General features: G+C 44.2%; 1 protein-coding gene across 3 annotated transcripts in view; it reads left to right on the top strand.

Moving 5' to 3' along the window:
- mub (poly(rC)-binding protein mub) overlaps window positions 1–17,868 on the top strand; it is a 159,972-nt gene that overhangs the window by 89,897 nt on the left and 52,207 nt on the right. For all 3 annotated transcript variants that reach the window (XM_080278906.1, XM_080278972.1, XM_080278929.1), the window contains exons 4-6: window positions 2,411–2,527; window positions 14,840–15,118; window positions 17,105–17,230. In XM_080278906.1, coding sequence (XP_080135032.1) covers window positions 2,411–2,527; window positions 14,840–15,118; window positions 17,105–17,230 — 522 coding nt within the window. The remainder of the gene's footprint in view (window positions 1–2,410; window positions 2,528–14,839; window positions 15,119–17,104; window positions 17,231–17,868) is intronic.

Raw genomic sequence — 17,868 nt, 5'->3', positions numbered from 1 at the left:
CCCACTTGTTATTACCACCCTGCGTTGTAAATGGTTTCCTGGCTCACAGGAAACCATTAGGCTGTCACTGAGTGTAATACCTGAAAAGGAAAGAAGAGCAATAAAATGTTAACAGGAAAGATGGGAGAAACAGGAAGAGAGGTGGGCAGACACAGAGAAAGAATGATGAACGTGAAGGAAGAGTAGGCAGCACTACATCGTGAGTGGATTACCACCTACAATCAACTTAAATCCGATGACTTAGTTATAATGTACATACAGCAAGTCTACATACCTTTATTTATTTATTTATTTATTTATTTATTTCTCTTAACTCCTTCACTTCATTGGCATATTTTTCGGTCGCTGCCTTCAGATGGTGTAATTCAGCTTCAGAGAGCCTTTTCGAGCTGGAGGGGTTACATTCAGTCTTCATTTACACATTCAGTAACACAGCTTTCCCGGGTTGGGTAAAATTATCACACGATCCAAGAATAAAGTGGAAATGACGTTCCTAGTCTCTCTCTCTCTCTCTCTCTCTCTCTCTCTCTCTCTCTCTCTCTCTCTCTCTCTCTCTCTCAATACCTCAGTAAATTACCGAAATGTTGCCCAGCCTCTTTACTGAAAGTTGGCCTTAAATTGCCGTCTCTCAATATTGAATGCAGAGTTGTAGCAAGAAAGCAGTGACGTGTAGTGGAGGGGTGGGTGAAGTGTACTGAATGGGTAGGTGAAGTGTAGTGAAGGGGTGGATGAAGTGTAGTGAAGGGGGTGGGTGAAGTGTAGTGAAGGGGTGGGTGAAGTGTAGTGAAGGGGTAGGTGAAGTGTACTGAATGGGTGGGTGAAGTGTACTGAATGGGTGGGTGAAGTGTAGTGAAGGGGTGGGTGAAGTGTACTGAATGGGTAGGTGAAGTGTAGTGAAGGGGTGGGTGGCGGTTTGAAGGGGTAGGTGATGTGTAGTGAAGGGGTAGGTGAAGTGTAGTGAAGGGGTAGGTGAAGGTTGTATCTAAACTCCAAGTCAGGAAGTCTCTGCAAAGGTGAATAAAATGTTTGGAAATAGTGGCAGTAATACTAGAAATACCTGTATATTTTTGGAGTAATGAGGCCAGTTACCGTACAGTAATCAGTTTGGGGTTATTGCCTTGTGGATTCTGTACTTCTTTCCTTCATTACATAGCAGTGAAGAAAAAAAAGGTGCAATTCAAGGGGCCATGTCCTGTGAAGTGAGGGCTATTAATGTTAAGTGAGGTTTATTAATGTTGTGACCTCAGGCGCATCGGAGAACCCAGTGGACTGCAGACTGAAATTGCCCTTCTGGAGTCCACATCCTCCTCTCGTGGGATAGGGGGGGAGATGAGGGACGTCAGTTTTTATATTCCCAGTTATAACAGTGTCCCCGCCTGTACGTGACTTATCTGCCCCTAAGTTGAGGATAAAGTTATGTTGAGTTACTGATGTTTATAAACAGTCCTTTTTTAACTCGTTATTTTTTCCTGCCTTGTCCCAGATTGTGTTCCTTTTACAGGTTAGGTCACGTAACTCAGTGGCAGTATAAGACTATAAAGCCACGGCTCTCCATCTTTTCCATAGCACTGCTTCATGACTGGTATCGTGGTGTAAAGTTAATTTGCTGCTACAATTCAATATTCAGCATGGCGAGATGACAGTATTACGTCAAGCTGAAGTTATAAGTAAGGATAGATTTAGAGGAAGCGTTGGGCAGTTCAGCCATTTTAGACTGCCATTTCGTTCAAGGTAAGGGCGTGACTGACAAGGAAACCACCGAGACATTTGGACAGATAACGACACGTAAGTCAGATTAACACCCCAGGGCCTTGCTTTAGTTTAAGGTGCAAACAGGTCGCGGTGTGGACACCCTGTGAAAAGGTCTCGTGGTTCATTTGAGGTATTTATATAGTTCGGTATCATTTCTGTGCTTGACGTAAGTAAAACAAAAAATAAAATAAAAACTACTATTACTATACTATGCCCTACTGTACTATGCTGCTATAGGTACAGTGATAATAGTAATAATAATATCAGTCCCTCACCTGTAGACAATTCATTCACAGCGTGGGTGGGAATAGGGCACATCTACATTGATATTTCCCCAGGCATGTAAATTAGTTCCCCTCATGGTTGTTAATACAGCGGTGCTTGGATTCGTTTGGTGACCGCCTGTGAGAAGACATGTACAAGGTTGTCAGTACAAGAAAATTTACACTCCACTTGTAGTCGCTAGTATGCAGTAGATATGGGGTCTCTGAATTTTAGCTGTGAAATTGAGGGAGAGAGAGAGAGAGCATTATACCATTAGATCGTGATTGAAGTGTTGTATTTACTAGTATTACCGTAGTATTTAAATAAGCTAGTTATTTAATCAAGCCTGTAGCCTTATCACCATACCCTAATCGGTGTTGGCTGTGTGTTTCAGTCTGGTGCCAAGATCAACATCAGCGATGGGTCGTGTCCGGAGCGTATCGTTACCGTCACCGGATCCACCGACAGCATCTTCACCGCCTTCAAGCTCATCTGTGCAAAGTTTGAGGAGGTCAGTGCTGCAGTTTATTTCGTTTAATCATTTACTTCTGTGCACAGCCAACAGTAAAACATTGCATCAAGTGGTGTATTTTTTTGTTTTATTGTGGTCACTTCTTGACGATTTTTTCAACTTTTGGTGTCGTTTGAGGTAGATAGGTATTGGGAGTTGGTTGATGTACATAGGTACTGGTAGATGGTAGAAGTAGGTAGAGCCATCATTACGTCATTCATTTCTAGAGGTATTTCTCAAATCAGTAAAATCATGTGGTAGCAACAAGGGGAAAAAAAAAAAAACACACTCGGATGCCCAAAGTTAATGTATTTAGTGTAATGATGACACTTACGGAAGGTCAGTGCTGTGTCACTTTTTACCTTGGGTGTGCAGGCATCGCGTAATCCATTCGCTGCATTGACGTCTTGCACCGCATTTAATTCTTGCTGACTTTAGATGCCCGGAAAACTTGGGAGTGTCCTGTAATGTTGAACAGGTTAGTGAAGTCTGTAGGTAAACTCTTTTGTTAGGGGAAAAAAAAAAAAATCTCCTAAGCTGAGGAAAGTAGATGTAGTAGGAACATATATCATCGTCTGTGTGTCTATCTACCTTAATCCCGGAGGGGGTGACCACAAACGAATCGCCTCCATGTCACCCTGTTCTTTGCCATCAGACTGTCCTCTCCCCAGCTCACAGCTTGTCATTCACCTCATCGTAGTGGAGGGATTAATTCCTTCAGTGCAATGTTTCTACTTAGCAGGAGGTTGGCACAGCATTCTCTCTTTAACCCCTTGTATCCGGATCCTACCCTAGTTTATTCTTGTTGTCGCCAGGTGATTGTATTCAATTTGGGAAGGCCTAACGTCATGAAGGGGCTTACTAAGACTATCCAATGCCTCCAGTTTGAAAAGTCTATCCTAAGCTGAATGAAAAAAAAAAAATCCTCAGGAAACAGCAGGTATAAAACGAAGACGACAATATCTGGTTAAATTGTTAAAATCTACTACAGTGCCTGTCATTTTTCACATCATTCTTGCTGCTTTCGGCCATTTTCTTAAACGTAAGGTAGAACCCTTGCGTTTCGAGAATCTCCCAAACAGAATAACATTGTCTAGTGTTTGCAAAAATAGAATAAAAGAGAACTGGAACATTGGATATCGTATTCTCATTTACTTCAGGCGGTTTTGTCAGCCAGGGATATGATAACAATACAATAACCGTCCATTCAGCTGGTGGAGTAAGACTGGGGAAACTTAAACCTGATGATGATGTGATTATGCAAGGGCTATAAAGTGGCTGGAAACCTGCCATTACAACGGGAATATGACGCATAGTGTGATGGAGGGTACTTGTGGAAGACGACGCAGTATGATGGATTGGGGGATAAGGGAGGGACGGAGGTAAGGAAGAAAGTGAGGTGCGGTCAGGAGGCTGGGAGGTGTGAAAGTGAGTGACGGTGAAGGTGTGGTGAGGGTGATTGAGGATGAGGGTGAGGTGAGTGTGGGTGAAGATGAGGGTGAGGTGAGTGTAAGGGTGAGGTGAGTGTGGGTGAAGATGAGGGTGAGGTGAGTGTGGGTTGAGGGTGAGGTGACTGTGGGTGAGTGTGAGGGTGAGGTGAGTGTGGATGAGGGTGAGGTGAGTGTGGGTGAGGATGAGGGTGAGGTAAGTGTGGGTTGAGGGTGAGGTGAGTGTGGGTGAAGATGAGGGTGAGGTGAGTGTGGGTGAAGATGAGGGTAAGGTGAGTGTGAATGAGGGTGAGGGGAATGGCTGAGGGTGAGGAGGGGAGGGGAGGGAAGGAAAGTAGAAGGATGAGTTAAAGGAAGAGGCGAAAAGAGAGTGAGATGTGATTGAAGGACTTTCGGATATGTTGGAATATTATGATGAGAAGTGGAAGATGAGAATTAGAGTGAGATGTAAGTGATGATGAGGTGAGAGGGAGACAGACAGTAGGATAGCCACAAGGGTGAGGGGCGTTGAAGGTAAGGGAGAAGGTGACGTGTGAGTAAGGATGAGTGAAAGGAGTGTGAGGTGAAGGTTAGGGCGACGGAGAGAGTGAGACAGGATTAGGTGTATGTGAAGTGTGATGTGGTATGGAAGGGTGAGAGGAAGAGAGTGGTGAGGGGAGGGTGAAGTGTGGATGAGGTTGGGTAAGGTGTCCAGGATGAGAGGAGTGTGATGAGTTAGGGTGAAGGTGTGTGTGAGTGAGATAGGGTGGTGTCGCAGGATGAAAGGAGTGTGATGAGGCAGGGTGAAGGTGAAAATGAGAATGAAGTGAGGGGCAGACGGGGATGAGTTGAGGCAGGGGAGAGTGAGTGTAATTTGCTAGGAAGAGAAAGGAGAATGAGATGTCAAGAGAAATGTGGAATGAGGTAGGAATGTGAGGCAGGGTGAGGTAAGGATGAGGTGTGTCTTCGAGTGGGGTAGCTTGTTGAGGCAGGCAGGGTGAAGTGGGTAGGTGAGGCAGGCAGGATGAGGTTGGTGGGTGAGGCAGGCAGGTTAAGTTTGGTGGTTGAGGCAGACAGGATGAGGTTGGTGGGTGAGGCAGGCAGGTTGAGGTTGGTGGGTGAGGCAGGCAGGGTGAGGTTGGTGGGTGAGGCAGGCAGGGTGAGGTTGGTGGGTGAGGCAGGCAGGGTGAGGTTGGTGGGTGAGGCAGGCAGGGTGAGTTTGGTGGGTAAGGCAGGCAGGGTGAGTTTGGTGGGTAAGGCAGGCAGGGTGAGTTTGGTGGGTAAGGCAGGCAGGGTGAGTTTGGTGAGTGAGGCAGGCAGGGTGAGGTTGGTGGGTAGGGCAGGCAGGGTGAGGTTGGTGAGTGAGGCAGGCAGGGTGAGGTTGGTGAGTGAGGCAGGCAGAGTGAGGTTGGTGGGTGAGGCAGGCAGGGTGAGGTTGGTGAGTGAGGCAGGCAGGGTGAGGTTGGTGGATGGGGCAGGCAGGGTGAGGTTGGTGGGTGAGGCAGGCAGGGTGAGGTTGGTGGGTGAGGTAGGCGGGTGAGGCAGGAGGGTGAGGCAGGCAGGGTGAGGTTGGTGGATGAGGCAGGCAGGGTGAGGGTGGTGGGTGAGGCTGGCAGGGTGAGGGTGGTGGATGAGGTAGGCGGGTGAGGCAGGATGCGAGAAAAGCTAGGCAGAGCTCATTATTAATTGAGCCACTCCAAACACTGTGCGCTCTCTCTCTCTCTCTCTCTCTCTCTCCTTTCTCCTGTTCTGTCCTTACCTCTCTCCTCCTTCCTCACATTCTCTCCTTTTTCTTTTCCTCCATTCCTCTTTATCCTCTCCTCCTCTCTTCTCTTCTCTCTTCGCCTTTCCTCTTTTCGCCTCTCCTCTCTTCATGTGTCCCCGCTCTTTCCTCTTTGACGGCTTTTTTCCTCCCTAATCACCCCCCCCCTCTCTCTCTCTCTCTCTCTCCTCCTTTTGTTCCTTATCTCCTTGACTGTATCCTTGATCCTCTACACACACACACACACACACACACACACACACACACACACACACACACACACACACACACACACACACACACACACACACACACACACACACACACACACACACACACACACACACACACACACACACACACACACACACACACACACACACACACACACACACACACACACACACACACACACACACACACACACACACACACACACACACACACACACACACACACACACACACACACACACACACACACACACACACACACACACACACACACACACACACACACACACACACACACACACACACACACACACACACACACACACACACACACACACACACACACACACACACACACACACACACACACACACACACACACACACACACACACACACACACACACACACACACACACACACACACACACACACACACACACACACACACACACACACACACACACACACACACACACACACACACACACACACACACACACACACACACACACACACACACACACACACACACACACACACACACACACACACACAGGATCTTTTAGTGTACGTAACGAAGGTAAGGATTTAATAGACACAGATGTTAATGGATAAATAATGATAATGAAGAGAGGAACGAAGATGAATGAGATGGAGGGATGTAGGGAGATAAATGGAGGAAGAGGAAGGGAAGAGAAAGGAAGAAGAGAGAGAGAGAGAGGGAAGTGATAAATGAGAGAAGAGGGAGTGTTGAAAGGAAAGTGTGTGTCAAAGGAGGGGAGTGAAAATGTGAAAGAGAGAGAGAGAGTTTACGAACATGGAGAGAGGGAGGAAAGGAAGGAAGGAAAGCAAAAAGGAAAGAGAGAATGGCGAGAAGAAATATAGAAAGATTAAATATTGAGGAAGAGAGTAGAAGGATGAAAGGAGTCAAAGGATGAAATATAGAGGAAGGGGTGGAGGAAGGAAGGAGGGGGAGGATGGTAACTGATGGCGGAGGGGAGACGAAGAAGGATGGGGAGAGAGAGAGAGAGAGAAGAGAGAGAGAGAGAGAGAGAGACGGAAGGGAGATGAATGAAAGGGGAATGGAAGAGAGAGAGAGAGAGAGAAGGGAGGCATCATCTCTTATGGATGCTGAACAAACACAGACACTCCAGCCTTCCTTCATTCATTCATTCCTGCCTTCACTGCCTTACTACACTACATTCATTCCTTTCATACACTCCTGCCATCCATCATTCATTCATTCACTCCATTGTCCCGTCATTTATTCTCTCAGGCCTGCCCTCCAGGTGTCCTTCATTCCTGCATTCATTTCTTCATTCATTCTCTCCTTCACTTCATCTGTCCTTCCTTCCCTTCCCCATTCCTTAATATATATTTTTTCTCATTCCTTTCAGTATTCTTTCCTTCCCTTCATTTTTCTTTCCTTCCTTCCCCTCCTCCCTTCCACCCTTTCTCCTTCCTTCCCTCTCTCGATCCTTCCTTCCCTCTCTCCGCCCTTCCATCCCTCCCTCCTTATTTTACCCCTCCTTCCTTCCTTCCCTCGTCCCTCCTTCCTCCTTTAATGACGCTGGCAATAAGACGACAGGTAACACAGCTCAAGCCCTGCCTCCTCCTCCCATCTCTCTCTCTATCTCTCTCTCTCTCTCTCTCTCTCTCTCAGTCCCTTTCACCGTCTTCAAAGAGCCACATGGCTGGGGGACTTTTGGTGTAAATATTGTGGGAGAGAGAGAGAGAGAGAGAGAGAGAGAGAGAGAGAGAGAGAGGAGGGAGGGTTGAGGAAAAAGTGAAGTAAAGATACGGTACAGGAGGAAGGGAAGGAGGGAGAAAAGTGGGAGGGAGATTATGGAGGGGAGTCCAAAAAGATGAGGAAAGAAGGGATGAAGAGAAGTGGGATGGTTGGAGAGCGAGCGAGCTTGGAGGAGGGTAAAAATAAAGAAGGAAGCGAGAGGAAATTGGAAGGGAAAGGAGAAGATGAAGGTGGAGAGAGAGAGAGTTGGTGAAGTGAGGTGGAGTGAGTGTGGAGGGAGGAAAATGGAGGGAAGGTGAAAACTGAGAGAAAAGATAAAAACAATATAATGGAGCAAAAACAACTTGAGCGTGAGGTGAGAAAGGAAGTGAGTGAGTGAGAGTGTTTGTGACTTTGGAGGAAATCTGAAAAGCTGAGAGAAAGATGAGGGGAGAGCATGGAGGAGAAGGAGAGAAAGAAGGGAAAGGAGAGGGGGGGGGAATCAGCTGAGAAAAATAAGTTGAAATTGAAGCGTTGGAATAAAGAATACAGAAGAACGTAAGACCAGAGAGAGAGAGAGAGAGACTGTGGATGAAGCCATTGAGACGGACATCATTTTAATTTTATACGTAGCCTGACAATTTAATTCAGTTTAGGAGAGCACCCTGTTAACGAAGGGGTTAACGAAGGCTACGTGTAACCATTCCATCTCGAAAAGTCTCTCCATAGCTGAATAAAGTAGTGTAGTTTCAGCAGGGAGGGGAAGTGGGTAATGACGTCTGTAGGTGGCAAGAATAAATTGAGGATGATGTTCAGTTTATGAAGCGGTATTATTGTCTTTTATTTTTTTTCAGTGCAACTTCATTCGTAACTTTTTTTTATTATAGGTATCACCAGATGATTTTATTCAGCTGAAGGGAAAGTTTCTGAGCTGGAGGGGTTAGGTACAGCCTCCATTAACCCCTTTCACGACCACTTGGCTTTCTGTACCTGAGGAAAATCGTCTGGTTGAGGCAAGAACAGAATACCATATAGATATAAACGAGAGGAAGGGGTCTGTCTGTCTGCTGTCTGTCTCTCTGTCTCTCTCTCTCTCTCTCTCTCTCTCTCTCTCTCCCATGAATTTTAGATTTTGGGGGGATACGGGAGGGAAGTTTTCGGTTGTTTACTTCTGTTTTTGTTTCTTGTTTACCCGTGTTTGTGCGAGTGTGTTTGCTCTCCTCCCTCTCTTGATGAAGCGTATATTGTCTACTCCCCCCCAATCTCTCTCTCTCTCTCTCTCTCTCTCTCTCTCTCTCTCAGCTTTCTTTTCTTCAGTTTTCTACCTTGCATCTGACATTTTTCATTGACTTTCACAAATTTCCCCTCATGTCTTCAACTAATTTTTTTTTCATCAGTCATGAAGTGCAACATACTGCTTTTAGTTTATTTACTTATTATTTTTTTTTAAATTGCAGCCTCAGTAACACCTCATTTCATATATGTACCTATTTCCAGTTTATGATTACGGTTTGTTCAGGAAAAATTACCATAAGCTGTATGTGTATTTATCTTAAACTAGACCAGCTTTGTATAAGGGATCTTTTGTAGTGACTCTGTAATCAGTAGCCATTTACACCTTTAGTGCGATGATATCCGGTTTTATTCTATTCTTGCGATTGCCAGACATTATTTTTTATCTTCCTTATTATGAAGTATCTGTATTTGGGGGTCTTCTGTTAGTGAAGGTGGCTGGAAAGAAGAGCCATTTCCCCCTTCACTGTAATGAAGTCCCGTTGTACTTTGTTCCAGCGACTGACAGATATTTCCATTTGGCCACAAGGAGACATACCTTTTCTGTGGATGGGCAGGGAGGTGGGGGGCCTTAATGTAACAGTCTCACTCTGATCAAATACCTGTCATCTAATTCTTGTTACTTACTGACAGTTCTCTTCAGTTCAGCAATAGAATTTTAGATGGAGGAGTAGGTTGTATCAAATCATTCCTGTTTCAGATATCTCTCCTGAGTTGAGGAAACACCTGTTTAGATTGAAAGAAAATGAGAAATACATCATAGGGTTGAAGGGGTAAATATATGATGGTTGCAGAAATAAGGTTTAAGGCAGTAAAAGGGTGCAGTATTAGCATTCTCTTTGTCCTTTCCTTAATGCAGCTGCTGTACTAACATGCTTCACTGTTTCTTCTCTTACACGTGTTAGTCTGTGCCTAATGTAAATGCAATCATCCCGTTTTCATCTCTTGTTATTTTCTTCATGTTGCGTCCATTCCGTTCTTCTTCTTGTTGTCAGTCTTCATTGTCTATCCTCTTTTTGCTTCTTCTTGTTCTTGTTCTTCGTTATCTTCATCTTCTTCCTTTAAACAAGCAAGTCTACAAGTAACCTCCCCCCCTCCTCCTCCTCCTCCTCCTCCTCCTCCTCCTCCTCCTCCTCCTCTTCTTCTTCTTCTTCTTCTTCTTCTTCTTCTTCTTCTTCTCCTTTCTAGACAGCCAAGTCAACAAGTAACCCCCCCATACACCCACCCTTCCCCGATCAGGCATTTTCGATTTTTCCGTACTGCCGAATTTCAATTTTTGAGTAATTCGGGAGCTGTAATCCGTATATGCCTCCCGTTTTTTATTACTTTTTTTCATTTTTATATCCAGATTGACGTGGACTTAATTGGTTTTCTGGTATTGTACGAGGAAAATTACACTCTCGGTTTTTCTTTTTCTTTCTGTTGGGTTCTGGGTATTTTGAATTTTGGGAAATACAGAAGTCTGGGATTTTCTTTTTCATTTTACCTTTTTATTCTAGGATTTTGACATTTTTGTATGTACCAGATGGGGGAATAATAGAACTGAAGATTGTGTGTGTGTGTGTGTGTGTGTGTGCGTGTGTGTGTGTGCGTGTGCGTGTGTGTGTGTGTGTGTGTGTGTGTGTGTGTGTGTGTGTGTGTGTGTGTGCACATGCACTTGCTAACATGTACACAGATGCACATGCATGCACAGTGCATGTATGCATGTGTGTGTCTAGCTACTAACTGTATTGAACAGTAATGAGGAATTGTATTATTGTATTCTGAATGAGAGGTAATTTCATGTTTTTAATTTCATATGGGTCTTTTTTGTATATAATTAATAAGATCCTGCAATTGTATAGTGACCATTACTCTTACATTTAATTCATCTGACAAAAAAAAAATGCAGAGAAGGGAGGAAGAAGGAAGCAAGTAAAAAGTAATGATTTAAAAAGAAGACGAAAATATGATAAAGAATTTGAAAGAGGGGAGATTGAAAAGGATGATACAAGACGGAAGAAGGCTTAAAAAAAAAAAAAGAAGAAGCATGTGATAGGCAAGGAAGGAAGGATTGCAGAGGACTAGGTATGAGGAAATACCCACCTCTACAGTACAGTGATGTAGCTTGTGGTTTGTTTTCAGTTCAACCAGATGATTTTGTTCGGAGCAGATGTAGTAACATTTGAAATTTAGATGTCAGCTCCTTCAGTACAGTGATGTATGTTAAGGTTATTTTCTTGCTTAGCACCAGTTGTTGGTGTTCAGGCGAAGGGAAACCTCCGTTAGTGTAACAGCCTCTCAGTTCAGAACCTGTCAGTGAAGGGGTTAATGAAGGATATAATTAACCCCCTCTCCTAGTTCACAACCTGTCTTAAGTGAAGGAGTTATTGAAATCTGTCAGTAACCCCCATCCTGGCACAGAAAGTTTCTTCTTGGGCAAATAAAATCATGTGGTAGTAGCAAACGCAAAGAGACGGAGAAGAAAATGAAGCCATTTTTCCCCTCACATTTATTCTCATTCATTCTTGCTAACACCATATGATTTCACTTAGCTTAGGGAAGATCTCTGACTTAATCCAAGAGGCCCTTCTTGGGTTAAGTATGACCTAGCATTAGTAGGAATAACGTACTGTATAATTGATATAACACTGAATGGGTTCATGAGAGACTTGAGTAGAAGAGTGTATGTGAGTGTGGTGGAAAGGGGAGGGGGGAGACTGAGGATGAGATCAAGGAGGTGGGAGAGACAGAGGATGAGATAGAGGGATGGAGTGAAGAGATGTATAAGAGAGGGATGTGTGAGTTGGAGGGAAGGCAGCCTGTTGGTAGAGTACAAAGTGACATGACGGCAGTTTGTTTGTGTTCACCCCTTATGGAATTAAGATGTCAGAGTCTTGGTATGGAGATGGATAATTAGTTTTGATTAGATGAGGCCTTTCCATAACTGAGTAGTGAAGAAATCTCTCTCTCTCTCATTGTAACTGATAGTGAGCATAGACTTGATAGTCTGTTCCGTGAGGTTCAGCAGTTCTTTGGGGCTTTAACATTTCAGTGCATCTGCTGGTAAAAAACAAAAGAATATTATGTACCCTCCTACTGAAGCAGGTAAATGGATGGAAAAATATTAGGAAGTAAAAAGTCAGTTCTTGCATACACCAGAAATTTGAATGAAGGTTGTGCAGAGCCCATGTTCATCCAGACTTTTTTTTCTTTTTTTTTTTTTTTGCTTGCTTGCTTGCTTCCTACCTTCCTTCCTTCCGTCACCTTCCCTCCTTCCTTCTCTCGTCCCATCTTTCATTCCATTCCGTCCTCCCATTTTCTTCCATCCTCTTGTCTCCTGGCCTTTCCTTTTTTTTTTTTTTCTTTCTTCCCATTCTCTCTTCCTCATCTAGCATGTCATCCCTCTTGTCTCCTTTGTTCCATCTTCTTTTTTTTCCTCTTTTCCTCTTGTCTCTCCGGTTCCCTCAGTTTCCCTCATCTCTCCTGTCCTCTGTCTCATTTCATCTTATTCCCACATCTCTCCTCTCCTCTCTGTTTGTAAGTTTCTGGTCATGTCACTGGCAGTTTTTCCCAGGGTTGGGAGTCTGTGTGCCTTGCTCACTTTTATCTGAAACTAATTATGCCTGAAGAAGAAAAAAAAAAAAAGGTTCGTGATAATTGTGAAGGATTGCCGCTTGGTCAGGCTTTGTCATAAGAGTGAAAATATATATATATATATATATATATATATATATATATATATACATATTGTGCCTTTCAGTGTAATAATGAAAAGTGGTTTCTACTCCACTGAGCACTTCCTGTGTCCTAAGGTAGCTAGCTTCATTTGCCTTGACCTCTTCTCTCAGAACATCCACTTCCGCAAGAATTTTACTGATCTTCGTCATAGGCAAATCTTCGTCCTCCGTTGGATTCTGCTCAACAGGTTGCTCAGATCTGTCTTCTTGTGCAGCGTCCACCAGGGGGGGGGGGTCGTTCAGTATGGGAGATGGCAGTTATGGCCTACTCTTTCCCACGATTTCGTTCACTCAGGGTTCAGCTTGTTCATTATGGCTTTGTGAACCTGAATATCCCCTGCTCATTCACATGGCGAATCGTTTACTCTGAATTCATTCACTGTGTGAGGGCACTGTACTGAGATTGAATTAGGAAGGGGTCAGTGGGAATAGGGAGGGGGTAAAGGTCTATGTAGCCTAAAATCTCAAAAAAACATTTCTGCCACCCACCTGAAGTATGTTCTGGGTCAGTTTGAATGGTCACCAAGACCTCCCCCCCACCCCGAGGCTGGAGGAGAGCGATGCGGTGTTTTCCAAGTCTCAGTTTTCAGTATTTCATATACAGTACAGGAAAAATTTTCTTTCTACTTAATATCCCACACTACACTATTCATTGTTCACTTTCACTTCTTTTGTGATAGCGGTAGTGTTTCAATGTGCATATGGCTGTCAGCTTGCATGGGTAATATGTGTCCTCACAAATCGTGGTTCTTGGCCATTAAAAAAATTGTATAAGCGATTTTCACTCTTGTTAACCCAAAATTGGATATAAGCTTTCATCACTTACTCTGTTGATCAGTTGTAGACTCAGCCATCACACACCAGGGCATCACTGTTCTGTAATGTGCACGACTTTGGGCATAGGCATGGTAGATTGTTTCCAGAGGCCCAGTAGATCTTCTGCATACCAGTCACCTCCATATGTCACCACTTCAGCACAGACACCTGCCATCCATATTGGATACATTCTAGGATTGTCTCACATAGGACTGGTGTATTAGTATTAGTAGGGTTGTTTTTATGACATGTCATTAGGTCTTTGGTAGATCAGTAAATTTAATTTCAAACTAAACACAAATCTTTAAATTGTTCCCTACCCCTCTGTCCCAGCTAGGATTTGAACCTGCATCCATTGGGACCGCAAACCATGTCTCTGCCGACTAGTTTACCATGTTTACTGTAACAACACTCTGTTCTGCCCATTTATCATCAAACTTCTGTACTCCACATCTTTCATAATGTTTTGTATCTACACACTGCTTGACTCAGTCATTCCCTAACAGTCCCATTTCCACTGCTCTCACTCGTGGCTTTTCACTCATACCATGCATGAAACCGATCGAGAATAGTAAAATTTTGAGGCATAGTGGAATAAGAAAAAAAATATTTTCCTCCATAGCTGGTAATAAAAGGTCAGGATGATTCCCACCCCCCCTCCCCTGATGATGCTAAACTTAGCCTGCCAGAAATGTTCAAAGTAGTGAAGCCTTTGTCGCTTCACCAGTGCTTTCATGGCCATTAACAAAATTATGTGTCCAGGCAGAGCAGTAGCTGGGAGAAAAATCTGGTGCATGATGGTGGTGATAAAAGGTGAATTAAAGGCCAGGAGAGCGAAGCATGGGTAGTTCATGTGTATTGTGTCCATCACAAGATGACTTTTCAGCATATGGAAGACCTTGTAGTGAAAGGGTTAAATAAGGCTGTACAAAAATCCAAACCCTCCAGTTTGATAAGTCTGTCCAGAGCTAGATAAAGTTGTCTGGAGATAGCAAGAACAAAAAGATCACTCAGTTCAGAGACATTGATCTTGTACAGTACATCATAAGAAAGCACGCTAGGTTGTTGGTATCTGGAGGTATCTTAACATCTCTTTCTTAACTTGGACATAACACCTCAGTGTCCTTTCATATCTTATTGATACAAACATGTTAATATTTAAACAGTGTAAGGAGCACACAAGGGAATAAATAACAGTTTTTTAAAAATTATGATGAAGTACCGTGTACTCCTATGACAGTTTAAGTATGGCCGAGGAAGAGGTTCTATGAAGTCTTCCATTGCACTTTAAATGTGGCTCCTAAACTCACCCTGAACATCCTTCATTGCAGTTCCTGGGTCAGATGTATCAGAACAATGGCAGTAATGGTGCAGGTCCTGGGCAGCAGCGTCCCCCAATCACCCTGCGTCTGATTGTGCCCGCCTCTCAGTGTGGCTCACTCATCGGAAAAGCTGGGTCTAAAATAAAGGAGATCCGGGAGATAACCGGTGCGTCAATCCAGGTGGCTTCTGAAATGCTACCCAACTCAACAGAGCGTGCCGTAACAGTTTCAGGAACCTCAGACGCCATTACCCAGTGCATCTACAATATCTGCTGCGTTATGCTAGAGGTTAGTTGATTCTGGTGTTGTGCTGGCTTCAGACACAGCTGTTATTCTGGAGTGTTGTGTTGATATATGTGCTAGCATTACTTTTCCCTCCCAAATCATGCTTATATTTTACATTTGAAAAAAATTTCCTTTCCTTCCCAGTACTCTCTCTTCTTTCTTTCTTTTTTTTTTTTTTTTTCTTTTTTTCTTTTTTTTTAAAGGCTTTTGTCCCTCACAGTGCCATGCTTATTTTGTTTTTGTATTTATTTTTTTGCTATTCTTGTGTCCTTATTACACAAGAATAGCAGTTATATATTAGTACTGGTTATGTCATTGAATTTTATTGCTTACATAATACTTTCAATAATATACAAGAGAAAATGAACATGCCCTGCTTGCTGAAAAAGACTGGTAAGAAAGAGGTGCTAGGAATCTGTACTAGCTCATGAGAATACAAGCTTTTGTATAATGACCTCTTTGTATCTAATTTGTGTATGCTGATCTGTTGACTAGATGTATTTTGTTGCGATAGGGTGCAGCTTTTAGCCCGTCTGGATGTACGATGTTGGTATAATCTTCTTAAACTTACAAAATGTAACAGCCCTTGTTATGATTACAGTACTCTTTGTATTCCTACTCCCCCCCCCCTCCTTGTTTTAAAATGTGGATTAGGGGTTGGTTATTTTTCTGTTTGGATTGGAGATGAGATGATTATAGGTATGAATACAAGCCCAATTCTCTCCTTTGCTTTTCTGTTTTATCCTCCCATTCCTTAACCATTTTGTAATGTGTATTTTTGTAGTAGCTGCTGATGCTGAGGAATGTATCCGAAATTTTGTCCTTAGTTTAAAAAAAAGTCACAGTCTTATTCTGGATTATAAAAAATTTTTTATTGGTAATGTTAACAGTTACTTTACAGTTCATTAATATTTCATAGTACAGTAGCAACTTGTCTCATTAGTTTTGATCATCATCATTATTATTACTATTATATTTTTCTTATTATTATGAGTATTTATTAAGTGATTGGTGGGGGCGCTCACATCCATTCACTCGATGTAGTGCTGCGCTCAAGTACCTGTCCATTCCTCTCTTCCTTCCTTCCTCTTCTGTCTTTCTTTCCTTCTTTCTTTCCTCTTCCCTGTGTCTACAGGTGGCTCTACACTGAGTGACAAGTCAAATGGTTTCCTGTACACCAGGAAACCATTTATTAAGCTTTATGGTAACCATATAACCAAATTATGGTGCCTGGTGGTTTAGTGGGAAATTATGGCACTCCAGTTGGATTGAGCCAGTGCAGGTTTATATCCAATGGGTGGTAGGGGTTTATTGCTCACATAATGCCTCTCAGGAATGAGTGAGGCTGGTCATTCTCATCTTAAATGTCAGGACCAGCTTGCCTAGCGCTGGGCTCCCACGCTTCTCATGTGGTAACACAGGATTTGATGGTGAATGAGTGAATGAATTGTTGTTATTATTATTATTATTATTATTATTATTTTGCATGTGTGTGTGTGTGTGTGTGTGTGTGTGTGTGTGTGTGTGTGTGTCAGTAACTTTTGCTCACCCTTGCTTTTGTCAGCTAATTAGTAAGACCATTGTTAATACTATTTTTTTTGCACTGGTGCATTCTGAATGAATAAATGGCAAATGGGAAAGAACTATGTACAAGCTGGCTCAGTGAGACAGGAATGGAAATGACTGAACTCTTGATAAGTTATGTGGAACAGATTTCACTCTTCTAGTAAAGTATCATGGCATCTGGGACAAAAATGTGTGTTTTATTTATAGTGCACAGTTACTAGTTTGAAGGTTTGAATGATGTGCAAATGGATGTATGGGAAATGTCATTGGGCACTTTGTTTTTAGTTCAGCTTTTGTGATTTCCTGTTCCAGTTTTTCTTCTCCCACTTCATAGAAGTTTGATAATCAAATAATGTTGACTGTGTGTTTGTTGATGTGCTAATTGTGTCAATGCAGAGGTGCTAGAGTGTTTTATTATTGCAGTCACCACCAAAGGGAGCGACCATCCCATACCGACCGAAGCCCCAGGTTGCTGGTGGTCCCGTGATCCTGGCAGGAGGTCAGGCATACACCATCCAGGGCAACTACGCTGTTCCCTCCGCCCCTGATGTGAGTACTGTCCCTTTTGTTCCCCCCCCACCCCCGCCACCACCGCTGGCCGGGCCCCCCTTCATGGCGGCCCCCCTCAGCCCCCTCCTGCCCCCCTGCCCGGCCTCCACTGCGCCCTCCCCTGCCCCTGCGCACCACCCGGCCGCCACCATAATGGCCCCAGCGGCCCCAGCCCACCACCCCTGCCACGTCGCCGCCACTCACCTTCAGCTGGGCCCTGGACATCCACCGGGCCACCCCCCGGGTCACCCCCCGGACCACATCAAGAATGGTCACATCGGCATCATGCCCCCGCCACAGCTACACCACATGCAGGATGTAAGTCCCGCCCTGCCCTGCCCTGTCCTGCACCACCCTACCCTGCCCAGCCCTGCCCAGCCCTCCCCTGCCTCACCCTGCCCTACCCTGCCCTACCATGACCTCCCCCACCTTGGCCTTCCCCTTGATATCACCCCAGTGGACCTATTGTGCCCTACCCTGCCCCGCTGTCCGTGCCCACACCTGCCCTAGTGTTGGCCCTGACCTGCCCTTCCCTGCATGCCCCTACACCCACACCCACGGCCCACACCTGTAAGAGTCGCCCTGACCCGCCCTCCTGCATGCTCCCTGGCTGTTGGTGTAGTGTTACGGGTAATTAA

Source organism: Coenobita brevimanus, chromosome 1, assembly GCF_032717465.1.
Source record: "Coenobita brevimanus isolate Jiangsu-jjx chromosome 1, ASM3271746v2, whole genome shotgun sequence".
Classification (NCBI taxonomy): Eukaryota; Metazoa; Arthropoda; class Malacostraca; order Decapoda; family Coenobitidae; genus Coenobita; species Coenobita brevimanus.
The sequence above is the reverse complement of the archived record's forward strand: the minus strand, read 5'-3'. Positions and strand labels throughout refer to the sequence as shown.